At 39.5% G+C, this 23,117-nt stretch overlaps 1 protein-coding gene across 8 annotated transcripts in view; it reads right to left on the bottom strand.

Moving 5' to 3' along the window:
- Positions 1 to 23,117, bottom strand: part of Snx18 (sorting nexin 18) — an 81,741-nt gene that overhangs the window by 37,183 nt on the left and 21,441 nt on the right. Inside the window, exon 2 of one of the 8 annotated variants that reach the window (XM_004848524.3) lies at positions 16,057 to 18,713. The exons of the other annotated variants lie outside the window; for them this stretch is intronic. Within the exon in view, the coding sequence (XP_004848581.1) occupies positions 18,460 to 18,713 (254 nt within the window). The 3' untranslated portion in view covers positions 16,057 to 18,459. Of the gene's footprint in view, positions 1 to 16,056; positions 18,714 to 23,117 lie in introns of those variants that run through there. 8 annotated transcript variants of the gene reach the window in all.

Below are 23,117 nucleotides of genomic sequence, written 5' to 3'. Positions count from 1 at the left end.
GTTTATTAGAACATAGACATTTAAAACTGTCATAAACATAAATTGAGGATTTTCAACCAGGGTATAAACTGAATCAAAAAACAAAAAATCCAATTGTATAGTAACTTTTTTTTTTTTACTCATTTGTCATACTGACAGTGCAAATTCAAATCTGGCCTAAATGTACAGGCTAAATTAACAACATACAGTTTTCTTCCTCTATACTGAGAGATGTAAAAGCTTAGAGGCCAAATAATGTCTAAAATTTGGTTACCTTTCCCTAGGCTGAAAGTTTCCTGCCATGTCAGTAACTATGTTATAAAGTAAAGGAGACTTAGGTGAAATGTTCTTCCTCATCACAACTGCTCTATCAGTTGCCTAGGACCTCGGCAGCTTCGTGGAAGCCTGGGAAATGTTCATACAAGAAGATACTGCTTTAGCTGATTTAAATTGCACTATAAAATGGTATATTTTCAACCCCATCTCAGTGTGAAAAAGATTACTCAGAGGTGAAATTTAGTTCAGTCACTGAGAGGCTCAGAGGGGCTGATTCCAAAGACTCAGGAAAACAGTGAGCTGAGACCTCTGTGGTTATTTATTTGTAACTCAAGCCGGGGATTTATCTCAGTGGTTTCGCCACCTGCTGCACAAGTGCAAGGACCCGAGTTCGATCCCTGGTTCCAAGAAAAATAAAATAAAAGTGACAATATTTGTAACTCAAGGACATGAGAACAAAGATATAGAAGGGAAGCATCTGCGACATACTGTATTGTGTAAGAGTTTTTATCAGTGACAGAATGGCCAGAATGGGATGGTTTGTTGTATGACACATCTCAGCTTAGTTTGGGCAGTCTTATTGGGGCAGAGGGGACAAAATGGCCAAAGCAAACATCTCTGAGAACAAACTGCTTTTAATTATGCTGACTCTTGTCCTGTATATTCTGCTCTATACTCTAACCATGCATTCTGGGAGCATGGGAACTGTTCCAGTGCCTCTTCCTTATCACACTAAGGAAGTCACTCCTTTGGCCAAAGTCTCCCCACACAACCCTTAGTGAAGTCTTAAATAAGCAGGTTTAGCTAGATGTGGTTGCATATGCCTGTAGACCCAGCACCAGGGAGGCTGAAGCAGGAGGATCACCATGAGTTCAAGGCTAGCCTGAACTACAAAGCAAGACTCTGTCTCAAAAAGGGGGGCGGGTGGCAAAAGAGGCAAATATAGCATCTACTTTTTAGAGTTATTAACTCAGGAATTCATTTCAATTGTGAAATCTTACAGAGAAGTGTTCGTTTTTGTTTTGTACCTCAGATCAAACTCAGGACCTTGTGCTTGTAAGGCAGGTGCAGTGCTACTGAGCTAAATCCCCAGCCCGAGAAGTTATTTTTATTTCTCAAAATCCAGGTGATGACATACCAGTGTTAGTTACTTTTCTCTCATTGCTGAGGCAAAATACCTGACACCCAGAGTTAAAGGGGACGAGTTTATGGGCCAGGGATTTAGCTCAGTGGTTTCGCCACCTGCCTCGCAAGTGCAAGGTCCTGAGTTCGATCTCTGGTACCAAAAAAAAAAAGAAAAAAGAAAGGGGGGATGAGTTTAATTTGGCTTACAGTTCATAGAGGTTTCAGTCCATAATCAGCCTGCTCCAAGGCAGGGACTGCAGAGGAGAAAACACTGGTGTGCATAAGGTAGCAACAAGGGAGCTTTAGTTCATGGCACTGGAAGATGGCAAAAGCATCAAGAGAGAGCTTCATCATATCATTCTGCCTCTTATCCCATCCAGACTACCAGGAGTAGGACGGTGCTAAATCACTCCTGTGTAGTAGTTTAGTAATCACACTCCCTGAATCCCAGATTCAGCTCCCTCTGACCGAATGAGGCTTTGGGGGGACATCCAGACCCAAACCATAACAATACCTTATCCCAGGTCTAGCATTTTTTTCATCATCGCTGCCTTGTAAATCATCCTCTGCTCCATCTACTTCTGGTCAGTATACATGCTCATCACCACCTAGGGTGTTCATCTCAGAGAAATGATCAAAATATATGTGTTCATTGGATTTAGTCCTACTCTTTCAGTTATTGAAGTCCCACTAAGCTAATTAAGCTTTGCTCTTTTGTTAACCTAGGCCAATGATGATGAACTTTTTAGAGCTTTCAGGGGTTACAAACAGCTGGCCGTGACACACATGCCATAGGTTCACTACCACTGATGGGCCATGGCTGGCCAGATCCTCCCTTTTGTCAACAACATAAAATTGATCTGTCCGTTCTTTTATGCTTAGAATCATTTAGATCAATACAATGAAAAAGATTAATTTCATTTAAATGTCTAAAATTACCACTTCTTCCAAGACAATTTAAAGTAAATTTGGATTTTTCAAAATTTATGTTAACATCTTTACTGTCTTCAACACAAAATTCAATAAAGACAGTGAAGAGCTGGGGATTTAGCTCAGTGGCACCGAGCCTGCCTTGCAAGTGCAAGGTCCTGAGTTGGATCCCGGTACCAGAAAAAAAAAGAAAAGACAGTGCCTTTGGCCATGTCACTTTGCAATCACAGGCTGCCTGGTAGTGGCAAGCCTCTGGTGGTGGCTGTTAGGGACGCAACTCGTGTGTGTGTGTGTGGCGGCCTCAACCTGGACCCCAAGGGTGCACTGAGAGAGCAGGCTCTGCTCTAGAAGTGGAAGGGTAGGAAAGGGGCACAAGGACCAGGAATTCATCCTCAGTGGGAAGGGGCGCTGACCTTGGTCTAAGCAGCTGGCCTGTGGGTGGATTCCTAGGTGTGGCAGGTGCAGAGTCAGTTGGAATGAGCTGGGCGGCTTGGCTGCTGTGAATGCAGGGCTTCTACCAATCCTGCCCACTATCTAGGACTCTACTGAGCTCCTCTTGCCCAGGGAAGATACTGTGGCAGCTCTCACAGACATCCTCTCTGGTGTTTTCGGATGTGGATTCCTTTGACTACCCAGCCAAATCTCGATTGCCTGCCTACCTGCCTTTAGGGGATTCCATATAGTCAGTGCTTCATTTTGTTTTACGTAATGTTATGATTTATTACTTTTATTTAAAATGTATTTTCTCTTACATTCCTTCTGGCTAATTTTTTTATAGTTTTTATTTCTCTGAGATTTCATATTCATTGGGTGTATATTTTCCTTTAGCATAGTTAGAGTAACTGCTTTAAAACCATTTCTATTTCTGCTGGGCACGGTGGTGCATACTTGTAATCCCAGCATTCGGGAGGCTGAAGCAGGAGGAACTCTGCAAGTTGGAGGCCAGCCTGTGTTGTACAGTGACTTCAAATCCAGTCTGAACTGCAAGATACCCTGTCTCAAAAGCAACAACAACAAAAAAAACCCCTTTTCTATTTCCAGCAACTTGATTCTGGGAGTCTCTATTGTTATTCTTCTTAAATATGGTAACATAGTTCTGTTTCTTCATATGTTTAATAATTATGTATTTATCTTGGAATTTGAGAATGATAAACATTGTTGAAACTGTGGATTTTGCAATGTTAAAAAAAAAAATAACAGATTCACCCATTCTCCCCTACTATTCATATTCCCCCCCTTCTTCCCTCATTCTTTTTTTCCTCACAGCATTTATCACTTTCTAACTGCCACCTTTCACTAACACATTTAGTATGTCTCCACACACACTCATATAACTAGAATGTAAATTTTCAATGCTGCATTCCCAGTGCCTAGAATATCACAGGCATATTTAATAAATATTTGTTGAATGAATAAAGGAATCTTTCCATCAGTATCCAGGATATCTCTAATGTGCTTCAGCAAGATTGCAAAGCTGAGGCCCTACCGAGGTCCTGAGTCATGCAGAAGACGCCAAATCAGCCCACTGCAGACAGGCAGGTCTGCCCACCCCCTACCGAGGTCCCCAGTTGCACGGAACATGCCAAATCAGCCCGCTGCAGACAGGCAGCCACCTGGTTCCAAACAACAAAGACGCACAGGACACCAGACCACCAGACCAAGGTACTGAGTCCCACTGCTCCCAGCCCAGAGGTAGGGGCTTCTGAGCCGCCGTCCCACTGCTCCAGGTCCACAGGAAGGGGTTTCCTGGTCACCATCCCTCCTGCTGCTCCCAGCCCAGAGGAAAGGGCTTTTGGGACACCTTCTGTCCTGCTGATCCTGGCCCAGAGGAAGGGGCTTCCAGGCCACCATCCCTCCAACTGCTCCCAGCCCACAGGAAAGGGCTTTTGGGTCACCATCCCTACAGATGCTTGCGGCCCCTGTCCCATCTTTCCCAGCTCAGAGGAGGTAATCTGTGCAGGCGCTAACAGCCCCCCACCCCAGTCCAAATGAGAAAACATGTAAATAAGTCTCAAAACCAGACTTCCAGATCACCTACAGCAACCCCAAATGGAAATGAGATGGAACACTCTGATACTCAACCACCTGGACCCACTGAACTGGCAACAAAAGGGGATCTGGAAAAAATGAAATCAGAAATAATTTCTCAGATAACAGCAAAGATTGTGCCCCTAGTGCAAGACATGATTAATAAATCTAGAGAGGAGCTCAAGAATATGATGGAATCCCAACATAAACAAATGGAATCCATAAAACAGATGCAAATAGATTTCCAGGACATGAAAAACTCCATTGAAAGTCTACACAGCAGAATGAGCCAATGTGAGGACAGAATTTCAGATAGAGAAGATAAGATCGCAATTAGTGACCAGGAAAAGAAAAATTGCTTCAAAATTATAAGGGAACATGAGAAATCAATCCAGCAGCTGCTAGATGATGCAGAGAAGAATAACATAAGACTGATTGGGCTCAATGAAGAAACACGAGAGAGTGGAGATGACATAAAAAATCTCTTCACAGAAATAATGGCAGAAAATTTCCCAAGCAGGGGAAAAGAGCCTGACATACAGATAAGTGAGGCATATAGGACTCCAAATAGCCTTGATCAAAAAAAATCTACACATAGGCATATAATTGTTAAGATTCCAGAAACACAACAGAAGAACAAAGTTCTCCAAGCAGTCAGAGCAAAGAAACAAATCACATACAAAGGAAAGTCCATCAGAATCACAGCAGACTTCTCAACACAAACCATCAAGGCAAGAAGAGCTTGGAGTGACATATTCCAAGCCCTAAAAGAAAACAGCTTCCAACCCAGATTGATGTATCCTGCAAAACTATCTTTCAAAATGGATGGAGAAATAAGATACTTTCATGACAAAGAGCACCTTAGGAACTTCGTGAATACCAAACCAGCACTCCAAAGAATTTTACACAACATCCTAGGAACAGACATTGAGGATCACAACCCCAGGAAGCAAAGCAGAAGGAACTCATCTGGCATGACAAGGAATTAAATGTAAAGGGGGAGAACCCAACAAAAAGAAAAAGTCATGGCAATGACAAGTCAATATGTTTCAGTTATACCATCAATGTTGATGGTCTCAATTCACCAATCAAAAGAAATAGATTAGCAGAATGTGTCAAGAAGCAAAATTCAACAATATGATACATACAAGAAACACACTTAATTTGAAAGGAAACTCATAGACTGAAAGTTAAAGGGTGGAAAACAATACTCCATGTGACAGGAACCCGAAAAAAAGCAGGGGTAGCTATCCTCTTTGCACATCAAGTACATTTCAAATCAACACTGATTAAGAGAGATGAAGAAGGACAATACATCCTTGTAAAGGGAAGAATCCAAGAGGAAGAGATGGCAATCATAAATATTTATGCACCAAACACTAGTGCGCCCAACTATATAAAACAAATACTAACAGACATGAAAAGTCATATATGCACTAATACAATTGTAGTGGGGGACCTCAACACCCCACTGTCACAAATAGGTAGATCAACTAGACAAATAATAAGTAATGAAATAATAGAACTCAATCGAACTCTTGAACAAATGAACTTAACAGATGTTTACAGAGTATTCCACAACACAAAATCAGAATACACATTCTTCTCAGCTGCACATGGGTCATTCTCAAAAATAGACCACATACTCACACACAGAACATGTTTAAGGAAGTGCAAAGGAATTGAAGTTATCCCCTGTATATTATCAGACCATAGTGGTATGAAATTGGAGATCCATAGCAAAAGAAACTCAAAAAATTTCATAAACATGTGGAAATTGAACAACACACTTCTGAATAACCAATAGGTCACAGAGGAAATTAAAGAAGAAATCAGACAGTTCCTTCAATTAAATGACAATGGCAATACAACATATTGGAATCTATGGGACACAATGAAAGCAGTCTTATGAGGGAAATTCATAGCAGTGAATACACATATTAGGAAAACAGAACGAGCCCAATTAAACAACCTGATGCTGAACCTCAAGCTTCTAGAAAAAGAAGAGTGGGACAACCCCAAAGCTCATACAAGGGAGGAAATTATAAAGATCAGAAGAGAAATCAATGCAATGGAGACTAAGAGAACCATACAAAAAAAATCAATGAAGCCAAGAGTTGGTTCTTTGAAAGAATCAACAAAATTGACAAACCTTTAGCCAACCTTGTGAGAAAAAGGAAAGAAAAGGCCCAAATCTATGCAATTAGGAATGAAAAGGGTGAAATGACAACAGACCCAGCAGAAATCCATAGGATCATCAATACCTACTTCCAGAACCTATACACCACTAAGATGGAGAACACAGAAGAAATGGACAGATTCCTAGATACATATGAATTACCAAAGTTGAACAAAGAAGACCTAAAAATTCTGAACAACCCAATATCAACCAATGAAATTGAAAATGTAATTAAAAACTTATCAACTAAGAAAAGCCCAGGCCCTGATGGCTTCACTGCTGAATTCTACAAGACATTTAGAGAGGAACTGCTGCCACTACTGTTGAAACTCTTCAATGAAATTGAAAGGGAACCAATACTCCCAAATTCATTCCTGGAAGCAAGCATCACCTTGATCCACAAAGCAGAGAAAGACCCAACTGAAAAGAACAACTATAGGCCAATCTCACTCATGAACATAGATGCAAAAATCCTTAAGATAATGGCAAACAGAATGCAGAAGATCATAAAGAAGATCATACACTCTGATCAAGTGGGATTCATTCCAGGGATGCAGGGATGGTTCAATATATGCAAATCCATCAATGTAATACACTACATCAATAGAGCAAAGGACAAAAACCATATGATTATCTCCATAGACGCAGAAAAAGCATTTGACAAAATCCAACATGCATTTAGGATAAAAACCCTACAAAAAATTGGAATAGATGGTCTCTACCTCAAACTGATAGAAGCCATCTATGAAAAACCAACAGCCAATATCATACTAAATGGTCAAAAACTGAAATCCTTCACACTCAAATCAGGAACAAGACAAGGATGTCCACTATCACCACTCTTGTTCAATAGAGTTCTGGAAACATTAGCCATGGCAATTAGACAAGAGAAAGAAATAAAAGGAATAAAGATAGGAAATGAAGAAGTCAAACTGTCATTATATGCAGATGACATGATACTCTATATAGAAGACCCCAAGAACTCCACCAAAAGTCTTCTAGACTTAATAACCAAATTCAGTCAAGTAGCTGGTTACAAGGTCAACACACAAAAATCAATAGCTTTCCTCTACACCAATGACAGACTCACTGAGAGAGAAATAGGCCAAATCATTCCTTTCACAATAGCATCCAAAAAACTGAAATACCTAGGAATCATCCTAACAAAAGAAATCAAAGATCTCTTCTCTGAAAACTACGGCACTCTGAAAAGAGAGATTGAAGATGATATCAGAAAATGGACAGACATCCCCTGCTCCTGGGTAGGAAGGATTAATAGAGTGAAAATGGCCATACTTCCAAAACTGCTATATAGATTTAATGCAATTCCAATTGAGATCCCACCAGCATACTTCATGGACCTTGAGAAAACAATGCAAAAATTCATTTGGAGCAAGAAGAGACCCAGAATAGCAAAAGCAATTCTAGGTAACAGAGACATGGCAGGGGGTATCACAATCCCCAACCTGCAACTCTACTACAAAGCTACTGTGATAAAAACAGCATGGTACTGGCAAAGAAACACATTTGAGGACCAGTGAAACAGATTAGAAGATGCAGAAACAATGCCAGACATACTCAGCCATCTCATCTTCGATAAAGGAGCCAAACAGCCTCACTGGAGGAAAGATAGCCTCTTTAATAAATGGTGCTGGAAAAACTGGGCTTCAACTTGCCAAAGATTAAAGCTAGACCTGTATCTCTCACCATGCACTAAACTAAAATCAAAATGGATTAACGATCTAAATATTAAAATAGAAACTCTGAACCAGTTGTAACAGAGGTTAGGTAGAACCCTTGAAGACATCGGTGTAGGAAAAGATTTTATGACCAAAACCTCAGTTGCCCGTGAACTAGCACAAACAATCAACAAGTGGGATATCTTCTTATTAAAAGGCTTCTGCACAGCAAGAGAAACCACCAGCAGTATGAAGAGACAACCCACAATGTGGGAAAAAATCTTCACCTGCTCTTCATCAGACAAAGGTCTACTATCTCGAATCTATAAAGAACTGAAAAAAATCAGACCTCCCAAATTTAAAGACCCAATCCAAAAATGGGCATCTGAAATGAACAGACATTTCTCAGACAAAGAAGTAGAAATAGCAAATAAACATATGAAAAAATGTTCCACATCACTGGTCATTCAAGAGATGCAAATGAAAACAACGTTGAGATTCCACTTCACTCCAGAAAGAATGGCTGCTATCATGAAATCAACCAATAACAAATGCTGGCACGGCTGTGGGGAAAGAGGAACCCTGCTCCACTGCTGGTGGGAGTGTAGACTGGTGCAACCACTGTGGAAATCAGTATGGAGATACCTCAAAGAACTAGGACTGGAAGTCCCATTGGACTGCGCTATTCCACTGCTGGGGATCTTCCCCAAAGAATTCAAAGAATCATACCACAGTGATATATGTGCACCCATGTTCATAATAGCACAGTTTGTAATAGCTAAAACTTGGAAATAGCCCAAATGCCCATCAACTGGAGACTGGATAAAGAAAATGTGTTTTTTTTATAAAATGGAGTACTACTCAGCCATAAAACATGAGAAATTAGAGACATTTATAGCTAAGTGGATGCACATTGAGGCAATACTCTTAAGTGAAATCAATAGGACACACATGAATAAATATCGAATAGTTTCTCTGGTGTGAGAAACTGAAAGTGTAAATAAGGATTAAATGTATAATAGGTAATGTGAAATAGGAAGAAAAGAGGCAAAGGGGAAGGAAGTGGGAGGGCTAGGGGAAAGGATAGAAGGGAATGGGATTAATATGAGAAAATGGAAAAACAGGAACAAAATCTTTGTCAATAGGGAGGACTGGAGGGGTTGAAGGGAGGGCTGGGCAAGGCTGAAAAATAAGAACCAAGAAAGACTATGTAAAGGTGCAAATTTCCAATGATGAATGTCATTATATTGTATACCTAAAATGTACCAATGATTAGAATGAATAATCAATAATGTAAAATAGGAAGAAAAGGTCCAAAGGGGTAGGGGTAGTGGGAGGGGCAGGGGAAAGGAAAGAAGGGAAAGGAAAAATGATGAGAAATGGAAAAAATGGAAACAAAGTCTTTGTAAATAGGGAAGGGTGGAGGGGGTGAAGGGAGAGCTAGGAATGGGGAAAAAAATAAGAACCAAGATGCGTCATGTAAAGGTACAATTCCCAATGAGAAATGTAATTGTGTTGTATACCTACAATGTACCAATAAAAGAATTTAATAAAAAAAAAAGATTGCAAAGCTGAATTATTCAACTGTGTATTTCCATCAGGGTAACTGCCTTTTCACAGCAACTCTTTGATGAAGATGATTTGGTTTTTCACAGAATTTGTTCACAGCAGAGAACAGCTGGTCAGAAGTCTGGTCTCATGGGAAGTTTCTATTGAAGGAGTAAAAGAGTCAGAATAGCAAGTGAGTGTTTTTTCATGGCATTTAGAGCTTCAGACTCCAAAAGCTTTGAGGGTGATGAGTTCCCCAGTCTTGACCTCTTGTGAGACTCCTCAGCCACCCAGCTTTCCTCTTGATTTCTGGAGTAGGATATGAGCCTTTCTTCCAAACTCTACTAGCTTCCTTCAGGAAGAACAAACAGCAGAGACTTGGCATACATGAATTTGACAGTCAAAACGACAGGCAATCCCAAGAGCTCAGAAGGGTGTGATGTGTGATACCAGGTCAGGTCACCAAGGCACAAATTTGCATCCCCCAGGCTGGTTCGCAGAGGCAGGGCCCTGCTGAACAAAGCTGCACTGTGGCTGCTGGCTCCTCCTTTCACTGCCCAGCCAGCCACTCTCCTGGAACCAGAACAGAGGTCTGTCTTTGTGAAAAGCTCCCCTCATAGGAAGGCAACTGCCTGGGCTGGTGATGCCAACATGGAGGGTTCACATTTCATTTTATTTCTTTCATAAAGTTCAATTTATTATTCACAAACCTGGTGAGTCACAAAGGTCTTCTGTTTTTAAAACCACATTTGTCGTGTATTTACTGCCTCGTGCCTGGTATGAAGCTGGGGCTCCCAGGGAAAGTGTAAGATAGGAATGGGCCTTGTCCTCAAGGAGAGAACCTCATAACCTACTGATCATGTCATGTGTGTTCACCTGGTGTTCTCAAGTAAGTGGAAAAGAATAGGAGCTGTGGAGTCAGGCAGTCCTGGGACCAGGTGACCTGCATTCTAATCCTAGCTTTGCCACTTTTGTCTACATGACCATTAGGCCTCAGTTTCCTTGCTTGCAAAATGGACTAGTAGGGGAGGTCTGTAGATAAAATAATAGAAGTGATGGCAGGAAATGGCACTGTACCTATAATAAACATTTCATATATAAATAGTAAGACAAAGAAAATGTTATAAGCTCTAGATCTATAGGTAATTAGTTGCTAAATGCCATCACAAAAATGAAGGAGTACAGAGAAGGGACAAGATACTGGGGAAACAGTATTGTGAAAGCTTTCACAGGACAGGGAGGAAGAGAAAGGTTTTTGATTTAGAAGACAAAAGAATAATTTGTGTCATAAAACAACAAACCATGGTCTGGTCATATGTGTTTTTACAGACTATTGTAAACATCTTATAAATAGTACACTCCTAATGTTCAGTTTCAACAAAGATAACACAATGAAGACCAATTTGGTCACTACTCAGAGTCCATTGTTCCTGTGCCTTGTACAGTTTGCTTCCAAATCTCAAAGGGGTTGCCATAGGGCTATAGCTCCACCCATCTTTTGACTCCTTGTAAATTTTTCTAGACCTTCCATTAATTTCAAATTTTAACTTCAGCTGTTTCGTAAATAGCAAATACATTCAATCACTGAAATATAAGATGTAATAGTGCAAGCCATGAAGTCTTCCAGCCACCCTCTCCATCCCCATTTCCAGCTTCAGAAGCAAACAAGGCTGTCTTATTGCCACTTTTGATATTCAGTTTCTGAAATAATCTACATAAATGTAAGCAAATATTGATTTTGTTTTACTCAAAGGGTAGCTTTATGAAACATTGCTCTGCCCCATTTTTCACTCACAACTTAAAGGAGAGGTTTAATTTGGCTGCAACAACCGATACCTATACCTATAGCTTTCAATCTTTTAGATAACTGTGAAATTTGTTATGAGACTATCTGTCAACATAAATACCTCAAAGGTCAACTTTTCTTTCCATGGAATCTACAATAAGATCCATTCAAAAGTAGCATTTGTCAGCAAAACTCCTTTTCTTTAAAATTACAGGATTTACTTTTTTTGAAGGTACTGTGGATCACATAATACAGATCTGTGGACTGGACACTTACACTGTTACAGCCTGCTACTAAATATGGCCTTAGTACATAGCTGCCCCAGTAGGCTTAAACAAGAGACTACACAGGCAGCAGCCAGGTGATTTTTTTACAAAAGTGATTAAAAGTAGATGTGACTCCCAGAATAACTATCAGTTTTAAGCTGAGCCTAATTTGCTAAATCCTAAAATGCACTCCAATGTTTTAAAAGGTTTTTTCTCAAGGGAACTCTCTGAATCAAAAACTGAGACTGTATTTTCTAAAATGATTAGGTTGAACAAAAGTAAAACAAACAAGTTGTGTTTCTAATCTGCTCTATACCAGTATTTTGATTGAAGGCATTGGTTTCTCCCAAGGCCACTCATAGCACCGAATTAAACTTCATAGAACGGTTTCAAAACACCTACATGCAGCATGAGGTCAGAGCTAAGATAATGACCTTGACCAGGCTGTCCTTCATTCTAGGTTGCAAGCTCATAGTTTTAAGGTGTGAAACAATTCAATACAATCACTATTAATTTGGTGAAGCACAACAGAATTCTGAGCTGTCTTCAGATATTCCTACTACAGGAAAACTTCCTAAATATATTGGCTCTTAGCTCTTGAAGGCCAGGGGAGGTCTAACTTTTAGGGATTGTCTCAGGAGACCTGAGCCTCTCCATTCTCTCAGGAGGAGACTAACAAGCAGTGGGGGATTGGGCTTCCAGGAAGAATCTAGAAAGTGGCTATCCTAACAGCTTTGCTGTTGCTGGAACACAAAATCCAACACCCACAACTTAAAGGAGGAGAGGTTTAACTTGGCTCACATTTAAAAAGCAAATTCAGTTTGCGGTAGGCTGGCTCCAAGGCAGGAACATCACGGCATAAGGGCATGGAAAAGATGCTTAGTTCATGATGGTTGAAAAGCAGGAAAAGGGGAAAGGGATCAGATACAAACCCCAAGACCATGCCTCCATGACCCGCCCAGAAGTGTGCTCGACCAATCCCCGGGGAGGACTCCAGAGCCAATCAAGTCCATAGACCACCCTACCACCACAGCTGTGGTTCTAGGTGGCAGGAAATTACAATGGGGGTTGGTGTTGCAGCCTGGCTGGCAAGGCAGGACTAACGCAGGACCAGGATACAAGTATGGGTTCCTTAATTTTCCATGGCTGAGCTGACTTGCTGTTCTCATTAGTTAAATCCTTCATCTCATCCCTTCTCACGTAATCACAGGGCATCTTTATAGTGTCCCTAGTCTTCTCATGCTTTGGGTTCAGGGCTTTTCATCTGCCACTTAATTCTCATAAATGGGATACTATATCCCATTACAAATGAGAAAACTGACTGAGAGGTTAAAGCAACTAGTCCAAGGGCACTCAAAGTTCAGGATCATAGCTATCAAGTATTCAATACCTAACTGGAAGTTTTATCTTTTTGCATGCTTGTCAGGGAGTATTGCTAAATGGTTAAGGACTTTTAAATGATGGTTAAGCTAATGCCCTCAACCTACCCCATATAATGGAGGAAACTAAAGCACAGAGATAAGTCATACACAGTGAGGAAATTAGGATCTGACCCAGGTTTCTGGTTCCAAAGTGTTGCTTTTCTCACTAACATGCTGGCTCAACTTGCACAGCCTATCAACTCAGCAATTACTAAGTTCTGAGAGTCATTTCCTGTAGTGACTGAAAATGTAAACCACAGGGAAAACAAGGGCTGACATGTCTGACTGCTTGAAACTTGAGATCATTTCTGGGAAAACTGGCAGGACACACAGCAATAAAAGCCAGAGATTTTGAGTGTTTGTAAGCCCTTTTGAAGGTAACTTCATATGGACAACTGGCCTTATCCTCGGCACACTACTGGAATATGTTCACTCAATGAAGTTAGACTGATCGTCTTTTTTTGGTACCGGGGATCGAACTTGGGACCTTGTGCTTGCTAGGGAGGCGGCAGAACCACTGAACTAAATCCCTGGCCCCAGACTGACCGTCTTTTAGAACAGGAAAGGCAATGTGGCATTTTTGGAAGCTCCACATCTGCCACAGGAATGATGTGATTAGGACATCAAGGGATGAGGACCAAGTGAGAAGAATTTGTGATCACTAGAGCCATGAGCCAATCCTGGATTAACTACTTCTCACCTCAGAAGCCCGGGACAGGGTGGGGAGGCCTGGCTTTCACTGTTGGGTTTTTCTGGATTCTTGCCCCTGGAGCCCAAGCACAGCAGCACCCTCTACAGCCCCCACCATTGCTTCTCAGACTCCCAAGAGCTTACCAGTTTGGAACTCTCTAAAGGTCCCACCTGTGACCAAGTGGTACTCATCACAACATGTAGTTGAGTTGACCAAAGGCATTTTTATGGTAACTGAAATGTGCTTATATTTGCATGGAGGTGGGAGCTGAACAATACCACACAGTCCCACATGACAAGCTTCCCAGTCTATGTTAGGCTGAAGTCATCCCTTTCCGCTAAGAGGCAAAGCAGCATAGCTCAGACCCTTATCTTTCCCAACAGAAATGGGTACAAAGAACAGACTGTACCTTCATGTTCAGTGTCCAAAGAATGATAAAAATCCTATCAATCCAGCAGACTTGGGAAGGTTTAGCCATTTCTAAAATGAAAAAAAAATGGCATCCAGTGCAGTCTAGGCTTGAGTCAATTTGAATCTCAGCTCCATCACTTAGCTTGTATGATCTTGGGCAAAAGACATGAAACCTCTCTGGTTTTTTAAAAATTCATCTATTAACTAGAGATGGAGTCTTCCTCAGAGGCTTGTTTCATGGACCATTAGGTAAAGCTCATATTGAGAGGAACTATTTCTTTTCTTCCCTGGCACACCCTTCTCAGACTATAGAGTATTTGTCCATCTTGAGATAGTGTCCACCACTGGTCCAAACAGACCTGTGAACCAAGAGATGGCAAAGCCACTATGGACACTGGAAGATGCTAGGAAAGCCAAGCCACAAAGAGAAAGGAGGATGGGAAGGGGAGGAAGAGGGAGAAGAAAACAGATCTGCAAAGATAAGCAGATAGCAGATAAAATCCCCACAAAGTGGGGAAGCTTCATTCCAGGGACTTTGGTCACCTGTGGGATACTGGAGGTCTCTGTGCCATTATCTGTTGCTCAGGCAGGTCTGAGGTGGCAGCCAACAGAGACGGCACGTGAAGTACCTAAGGACCCACTCTGGGTCAGGTCCTGACACATGGTAGCTATTTTTTCAAAACATCTTACAATTACTATGTACTTAAATACTGATGTTACTAATAGCAGCAAATACTGTGTGGGACTACTTGAAAGGTCTATGGTTTTAAATACAATTAGGTCCAGGGTGTAGCTCAGTGATGCCACACCTGCCTGGCAAGCACGAAGTCCTGAGTTCAATCCCTGGTATGGTGTGGGGGGGATATTAATACAAGTAGCTACAGTTTCAAAAACAATTTACATCACAACTATAGACAAAAGCTTAATTCACAACATATAAGCTTCCATTTCTCTGTGTAAATCTCACACTAAATAAATTCATCCTTAATGGAGAAACAATCATTATAATATTCCATTGAAGCTGAAAAATAAAGCAACATTTGTTATTTTTAAAAAGATAAACATGGCTGATCTGAACTAATCATAACATTTTGAAGGAATTAAAACAATATTCAACATTTCTAGTGTTCAAATAAATACTGTTTTACTTCTTCTGTTAACCAAAGATAAAGCTGGAAATGAAAAACTGAATAATGTTTATGGATTTAAAGATATCAGACTCAGACATGGTATTTGATTCTGAGAAAATAAAGACAAATGAGAAAAAGGGGCTATAGCGATGAACTTAGTAAAGAATGACATGTGAAAATACATACATAAACTTTACATGCTTGACTTGATAAAAACATTTTTGAAGTCCTTAATTTATCAGCAGAAAAACTTAAAACAACTAAAAATCAGCATTTAAGAATCTGAATTGTTATAAATAAATACAACCTATAAGTGAAGCCCAAGAAAATTCCAACCACTACACTAATGCTAGCCAACATGTACTAGTTTGTTTCACTTTTAAATGTGTTCCTTCATCCTGGGTGTAAACTGTACCCTCAGATACAAAAGCCTGGAAGGATAATGGGATGACAGTGTTTGGCTGCAGAACCAGCTTCACAATGTTACAGCTACGGCACATGAACAATGCTGCAAAGAGCAAAACCAGGCTCAGGTGTACACCCCTCATGTTAGGAACACATCACATAACAGAATTAACAGATTCTAGAAATAAAGACAAATGATGGCTTCAAGGGCATGATAGTTTATTTTTTAAAAAACTGTACCACACTGATCATGATGACCAGTATACACATAATAATGGCTTTTCTCTTGGATATTAACATTGCAGTATTTTTTATATACTGAAATGTTTCAATAGGACCAAGAACATTAGAGAATAAAGATCTTGGATGAAAATGGACACTAATATTTCTGGTATTCTAACCCACAGAATTAATTTAAACCCCCTATGTATCAGTGGCATAATGTTAATCAGTTATGAAGAACATATGTTCTCTTAGAAGTAGGCAGCATGAATTTATACTTCTTTGTACTTTAATCTTTAGTTTTTAAAATTTAAGCTATGTCCACCCTGGCTAAAGCACAATCATACAAGACACCTCAGATAACTTCCATGCTACCATTGCACAAGTTTAGTGATTTTACTTAAAAAAAAAAAATCAAACCATCATCAAAATAAAGAGGCAAGTAAACGTGACTTTAAAATCATTTGAAAAGCATAGTGCTTATTTGTCCAATACAGACTCAAACTTAAATGCTATAATTATAACCTCCAAACTTCTGCAATAAAATTAGTATTTCATATATATGGGCTTTGTTTATAAACAGTACTTTGCAATCAAGAGAAAGTTATTTTTTAGAGAATAATGTATTTGGAGATATTCTACATATCTGTGGTAGAAACAAAGCCACATGGTGTAAATCTGGCTCTATTTACTCTAAGGTACCAATTTTTTTTTTTAAGGTACCAAGTTTTGACCAAAGATTAAAATTATGAAAATTTGCTCTTAAAAATTCAACCCATATGAGATTACTTTTTACAGAGTAACTGTGCTGTTGGGTAATTATTCCAATAACCTTTTCTTATGACTTTCTGCAAACAGACCCTTTTCTTTAAATATTGTGACTCACCACTACTTCAAACTGACCTCTCTGTTTCCATGTTACCATTTTAGTACCTATGGATTTCTGAGGCAGTATAAGTTTGACTTCTTAAAAACAGTAGACACTTTTCGCTTTTAACCTTTCAGTGACAGTTTTTAAATCTGTGAACACAAGTATCACATTATTTAGCTCAGCGACTATAAAAACATTGAGATTTCAGCACTTCAAGCTAGAACCTCTTTGTGCTTTTTAAAGGAAGCTGCTTTTGAAACTTTTTGGTATGTTTTAGGCATACGTATTTCCCATATAATAATAAAAGAATATATTTAAAATAATTTTTAAGATTAAGTGGCCTTAGGGTGGGCTTTATCAATATTTTCTTTTTTTAAAACACAGTATAAATCAATAATTCCTTCAGTACTGGAATAGTAGAAATTATTTCTGGTCCCTCCTTAGATCAACCAACACCACTTTCATCACGTATAACACTGAAATTTACAGACATCCCTGAAAAGTTTTTGATTACGTAAACGAGTGAATCACAGTGGAGTCTCAATCAGTTAACAGTGTAGATCCATTTAAAAACAAAACACTGAGTATTAAAAAAAAATCTTCAAGCTAAAAGAAAATCCTCTTAAGAACTAAAATAGAGTTTGTGCGGTTGATTCTGTACTTGTATCCCCTGACTGATCAGACTCCTACTTCTCCACATAAGACATGTTTGCTAAAATCCTCACACCTAGTTTTCAGTACACCTGTGTGAAGAGGCTATGCTACTGTAGCATCTAAGAGAATATAGTGCACCATCTCTTACCCAATAGACTTCATATCCAAGGATGAGAATGAGTCTCACTCTTCTCCATTCACCAGCATCTTACCAGGAGATAATACTTGCTGTGCAAACTGATGATGACTGATCCTCGCCCTACCCCAGCCCCAACAATATGAGGCTATCATCAGTTTGTCATCATATGCACTGGCCTTTCATTCTTTCGATCAGAAAAGCTGGGGCTTACTTAAAAGAGGGGCAGGAGCAGAAATAAAAAACCAAGAGTCTAAAGGCACAAAGTCGCATAGCTGCTCTAGTTGGAGTTTGTAAACACAGAATAGGTTGAATTTAGGTAATCCCAATCTATGAGAGTAAAAAGGCATCCATAGCAGGCTTTTATCCAGCCAGCTTCTTTGAGACCCTTTGTGGGTTTTGAGGTCTACAAAGTATGCACTAAAATACCCATACTTCAAAAAGCAATAAGGCAAATAGTATAATCATTATTCCAAAAGTTACAATGGTAGTGTAGGCATACATAGTATAATTTAGTTACAATGTGTGGTACTGTTTCTATTATATAACCATATTAACTGTTTCTCTTCTACATAATTATATATTCAGTTGGGTTTCAGTTGAACACAAAACCATCCTTGTACCACCACTGATAGTTGGCAACAGTTCTTTGATAGCAGTTTTTATTCTGCTGTAGAAATTATCCTTGAATTGAAAAAAGTCCACAATCCAATGTCCAGTTATTAAACACTATCATATTTGTGAAGAGCTTCCTCCAACTTCTGGGTTACTTTTTGGAAAAATATTATTTGTTGTTGTAAGAAATGCTGCATCTGTGATTTAAAGTCTCTTACTCGAATTTGATGGAAATGGTGAATTTCAGCCAAAGTGGCAAAAGAAATAGTGTTACAGCGATCTTGAATGCCATCAGCCTTTTGGACCTCCATCTTCCCTTCTTCCACATGTCGCCTACTCTCCTTTACTTTCGTAAGAGCTCCTGTAGTTAAAAATAATAATTATTAATTAAAATATATGTACATATCTTAATGATATAGCCACATATTACACAGAATCTTGAGTACGTAAAGACTTGCCTATTTTAAACAGGTAGAATTGGAATTTTTAAAGTGGTGACTATAATCACTCATTTAAAAACATAAGGAATTTGATAGTGTTTCTGAAAGCATTTCCACTGCTACAATTTCACTTTATCAAATACTAGTATTTGCCATATTGGCCAAATATTTATAATTTTCTTGGGAAATGTTACTCTTAACAAATAATAAACTACAAAGAATTCTCCTTAAAAAGACAAACCAAGGGCCAGGGATTTAGCTCAGTGGCACTGTGTCTGCCTTGCAAGTGTCAAGGTCCTGAGTTCGAACGCCAGTACTGAAAAAATAAATAAAAATAACAAAAATTAAAATTTAAAGACAAACCAAGAAACTAACCAGTTTTCACATGCTTAAAATGTGTGAGACCATTATATTGACACATTAAAAGATTTATATATAAAAACAATACCCCAGAAAATATGCAAACCTGATTCTTCAAAAGTAGAATTATTGTGTAAGATTTTAGAACCAGTCTCTGAATTGTTAGTACCAACTCTGGTTGTCTTTTGGAAATGATGCTGGGTGGTGGAGGGTGCTTAGCAAAGCTGCTAGTGTAAAATTAAAGGCTGCCCTCACTAGGGCTGGCCTAGCCAATCCTGGTTCATCCTGTGTAGATACTGAGCTCAAGTACCTAGCAAGGAGGGGTGAATTATGCACACATGCCTGGTCCTGAACTCATCTATAAGGACACCCACACCTGGAATGCTAGGGACTTGAACAACTAAAATTCATTTTATTTTAGGGATGACAGAGATAGTCTGCCCTAATATGACTTCAAAAGGATGCCAGAGGGGCTGTAGCTTCTCCTCAAGAACTGTTACCAGAGGGTGCTGCAGGAGTGAAGGTGGGAGACTGGTCATATGGCAGGTGCCACATGTGGGAGAACCTTTCCCAGGAAACATAATTGTCTTATGAATACACAAAAGGCTGGGATATTTGGCAGTAGGCAATTCAAAGGTCTCTGGGAATGAGTTATGATAAAGCTCAGATTGCCTGAACACAACCAGCTTAAGAATTCAGATTTTTTTTTTTTTGGTACCGGGGATCGAACTCAGGACCTTGCGCTTGCAAGGCAGGCGCTGGAACCACTGAGCCAAATCCCTGGCCCGAATTCAGATTTCTTGATTGCATCTAGTATTCATTATACTAAGGCATTTTGAAAGACAAGCTAGAAACTCAGAGAAACTGCCAGGACATGACCTGGCAGTCTGGGAAGAGGTACTCCAGAGTGAAAAAGGCTGCCAGTTTAGGAAGTAAGGAAGCAAACAGACTTTGCTTTACAAATGTTGTTTTACCTATGGTAACATATATAAAGGAAGCTGCCCTATATCTAAATGTCCTCAAATCTCTTGCAAAAATAATACAGAATGAACAAGTATTAAAAAAAATTATAGGTAAAATGATGTGCTTTTTTTGCACTGTTCAAAGATCTGAGAAATAGTATGGTGTGGTGGTGCAAGCCTGTAATCCCAGCACTGAGGCAGGTGGATGGCTTCCAGTGAGACCCTGTCTCAAAAACAAAGACCTAAGAAATTTAAAACTACTGATGATAAATTGTATACAGATAAGCACATATTTGTATAGCAATGTACACAACCATACATTTTTGTCATGTACTTATTCTAAATGAGATCTTCTGTGAAGAGGAACAGACCTGGGGCAGGGAGGGCATGACCACAGGGCAAGGACACAAATACCTCGCATATAGTACCTCCCACCTTGCCCATGGACAGAAGTGTGCCCTGCCAGTCAGAGGGGATCTATTTAGGCCACAGGGCTCTAGGGAAACCCCTGCCTTAAAGGCTACGAAAATGTCATTATCAAGGTACAGCACTTTTAGCATTTCTTCTGTGGCTGACAGTAACAATGAAGCACTGAAATCTGCCTACTCTGTATTTTTGAAAAAGGACTTTTCCCAACAACAACAATAAAAATTCTTGTAACACATAATCTGTTATATTTGTTAAGTTTCACATTTTATATATAGAAATTGAAATTGGAAAGACCAGGAGACTTATAGGAGGTGGAATGTAAGGAAAAAAATGTTTTTAAAAGACAGTGAGAAGAAAATTAGAAAGGAAATGTCTCAGGCAATTTGTCTCTTTTTTTCATCTGATTTCGATCCAGGTACCTGAGGAAGGCACAGAAAAGGTTCAAACACCAAGGACAAGCACACAGGGTGCCACCCTGCTCAGATGCTGAGATGTATAACACCTGTAACCTGCACTGTCCTATTGTGGAAGTATGACTTGCTGAGGTTATTAGAGTTGGGCTTTCACTACAAAGAACACTGTCCAGCAGCAAGATACTCTGAAACCTGGCCAGGAGTTGTGTCAATGTCAACTAAATTGCAGCTTGTCAAACACCAAATTAGATCACAGTATTTTTAGAAACTACATTCCACTATATAGTCTTGTAGATATAAATCTGAAACAACTAATTTAACAAATAAACCAGTTTGAGGTTTTCACAACTTATATCAGCAGCCATTTTCAAAACAAGTATTAAAATGTCTCAGGCCCCAGGACCTTTTGGCATTTAGTTCTTTTAAGTTTTCTAAGTGTAGATACTAAAGAACAAAGGAAAAATTTAAGATTCATTTTACTGCCTAGTATAAATCTATTAAGTAAATAACACAATACCACTATTTTTAAAGCCCTAAAAAGGTTGGGCTCTGGGGCAAGAGTTTTAACTCATTTAAAGAACATTCATGGTGGGCCTAACATGTATAGAGCACATTGACAGCACGAGAACAATTAGATGTGTATATGAGGATGCGGCTCCACCCTCTATAAATTCATGAGGAAGTCACATGACAAGACACACTCAAAACAAGGGTACCACCTGGATACAACATAAAGTAGGACCACAAAGTACATAATTCTGCATGTGTTGCTTTCCCCAAAATAACACATGAATTGTGTCCTAATAGGAAAACGAATGTTCAGAGGGCCTGCTATACTGTGCTAAAGATAGTAGAGAGCTGGGGGAGTAGGGAAGAGGCACAGGGAACAGCAATATACAAACAGTAACAGTAGCTGGCAAAAGCAGTGATCTATGTTGGGTGTGGTGGTACACATCTGTAATCCTAACACTCTGGGAAGCTGAAAAAGGTAGATCTCAACTTCAAATCCAGCCTGGGCAACTTAGCACCTTAGTAAGATCCTGCCCCAAAATTTTAAAAAAGGGCTGGTGATATAGCTTAGTACAAAGGCCCTGGGTTCAATCCCCAGTATCATGGCAAGAAAAAAAAAGTCATGATATATGCTAGATACTTTCCATGGAGCATCTCTAACCCTTACCAGAATTCACCATAAACATTATTCCTATTTGTACTATGAGGAAGTTACTCTATCTCTTCGAGCCTGAAAGTCATCCAGGTAACCCAGTAAGAGGACGAGATGATTTGAATGCCTGACTACAAAGCAAATACTACAAATATATGAAAAAGAAACTGATGCCTGAACAGGCAAGAAAGTAAAGGGTAGAAGGGTGCTATGATGCAAGGTCAAGTACCTGCTGCTGCCTGTCCTCTGCCACCTGTGCCCCCCACGCCTTTCTCACATTCCTTACAACTTTCCTATTTTTAAACAAGTAATTCGTAAGGCACTGTGAATGTGAAAAAGAAACTAGATTTGAAAATTTCCCTCTAGCATCTCACTAATCTCATTCAATTCACTATCTGCATGTTGTAGAATGCTGTAATATTTATAAGATACACAATTTTCTTATCTTTTTAGTAATATGAGTAAGGTGCCATAAACAAAATATTATAAAAGCAGCAGCATGCTTCATTATTTTGAAAATCTGAGCCCAAATGTATGGCTAAGGAAGGAGTTCCCTCTTTCTCTTTTCTTCTTTTTGCTCTCTTTCCTCCCTCATCCCTTCCTTCCTTCCATCTATCTACTTCTTCTTGGAAGATGAAATAAACTGTGAACTACCCAAAAATATAACATACAATTCCTTTAGGATATACGGGCTTTGTCCCAATTTTTGTGTGGCTAGACATCCCAGCAAAAAAATTATTTATTTTGTAAAATTAGGAAGAACATAACTAAGCACCCCAAAAATAATTTCAGTTTGACTCACTTAATGCAATTCACATCTAATAAGGTGATGTGTCAGGACTGCAGTGGCAGGGTGATGAAGGGACCATATGCATTTGAAAAAGAGAGAAGGCCCCTGTTTAAGGGGCCTGACTCATTCTCTGAGGTGATGAGGTATACCTGCCCGAAACAATTAAGAACCTATATAAACCAGGCATGATGGCTCAAGCCTGTAATCCC

Source organism: Heterocephalus glaber, unplaced genomic scaffold, assembly GCF_053883595.1.
Source record: "Heterocephalus glaber isolate CG9 unplaced genomic scaffold, H.glaber_assembly_v1.0 deba00001538, whole genome shotgun sequence".
Classification (NCBI taxonomy): domain Eukaryota; kingdom Metazoa; phylum Chordata; class Mammalia; order Rodentia; family Bathyergidae; genus Heterocephalus; species Heterocephalus glaber.
The sequence above is the reverse complement of the archived record's forward strand: the minus strand, read 5'-3'. Positions and strand labels throughout refer to the sequence as shown.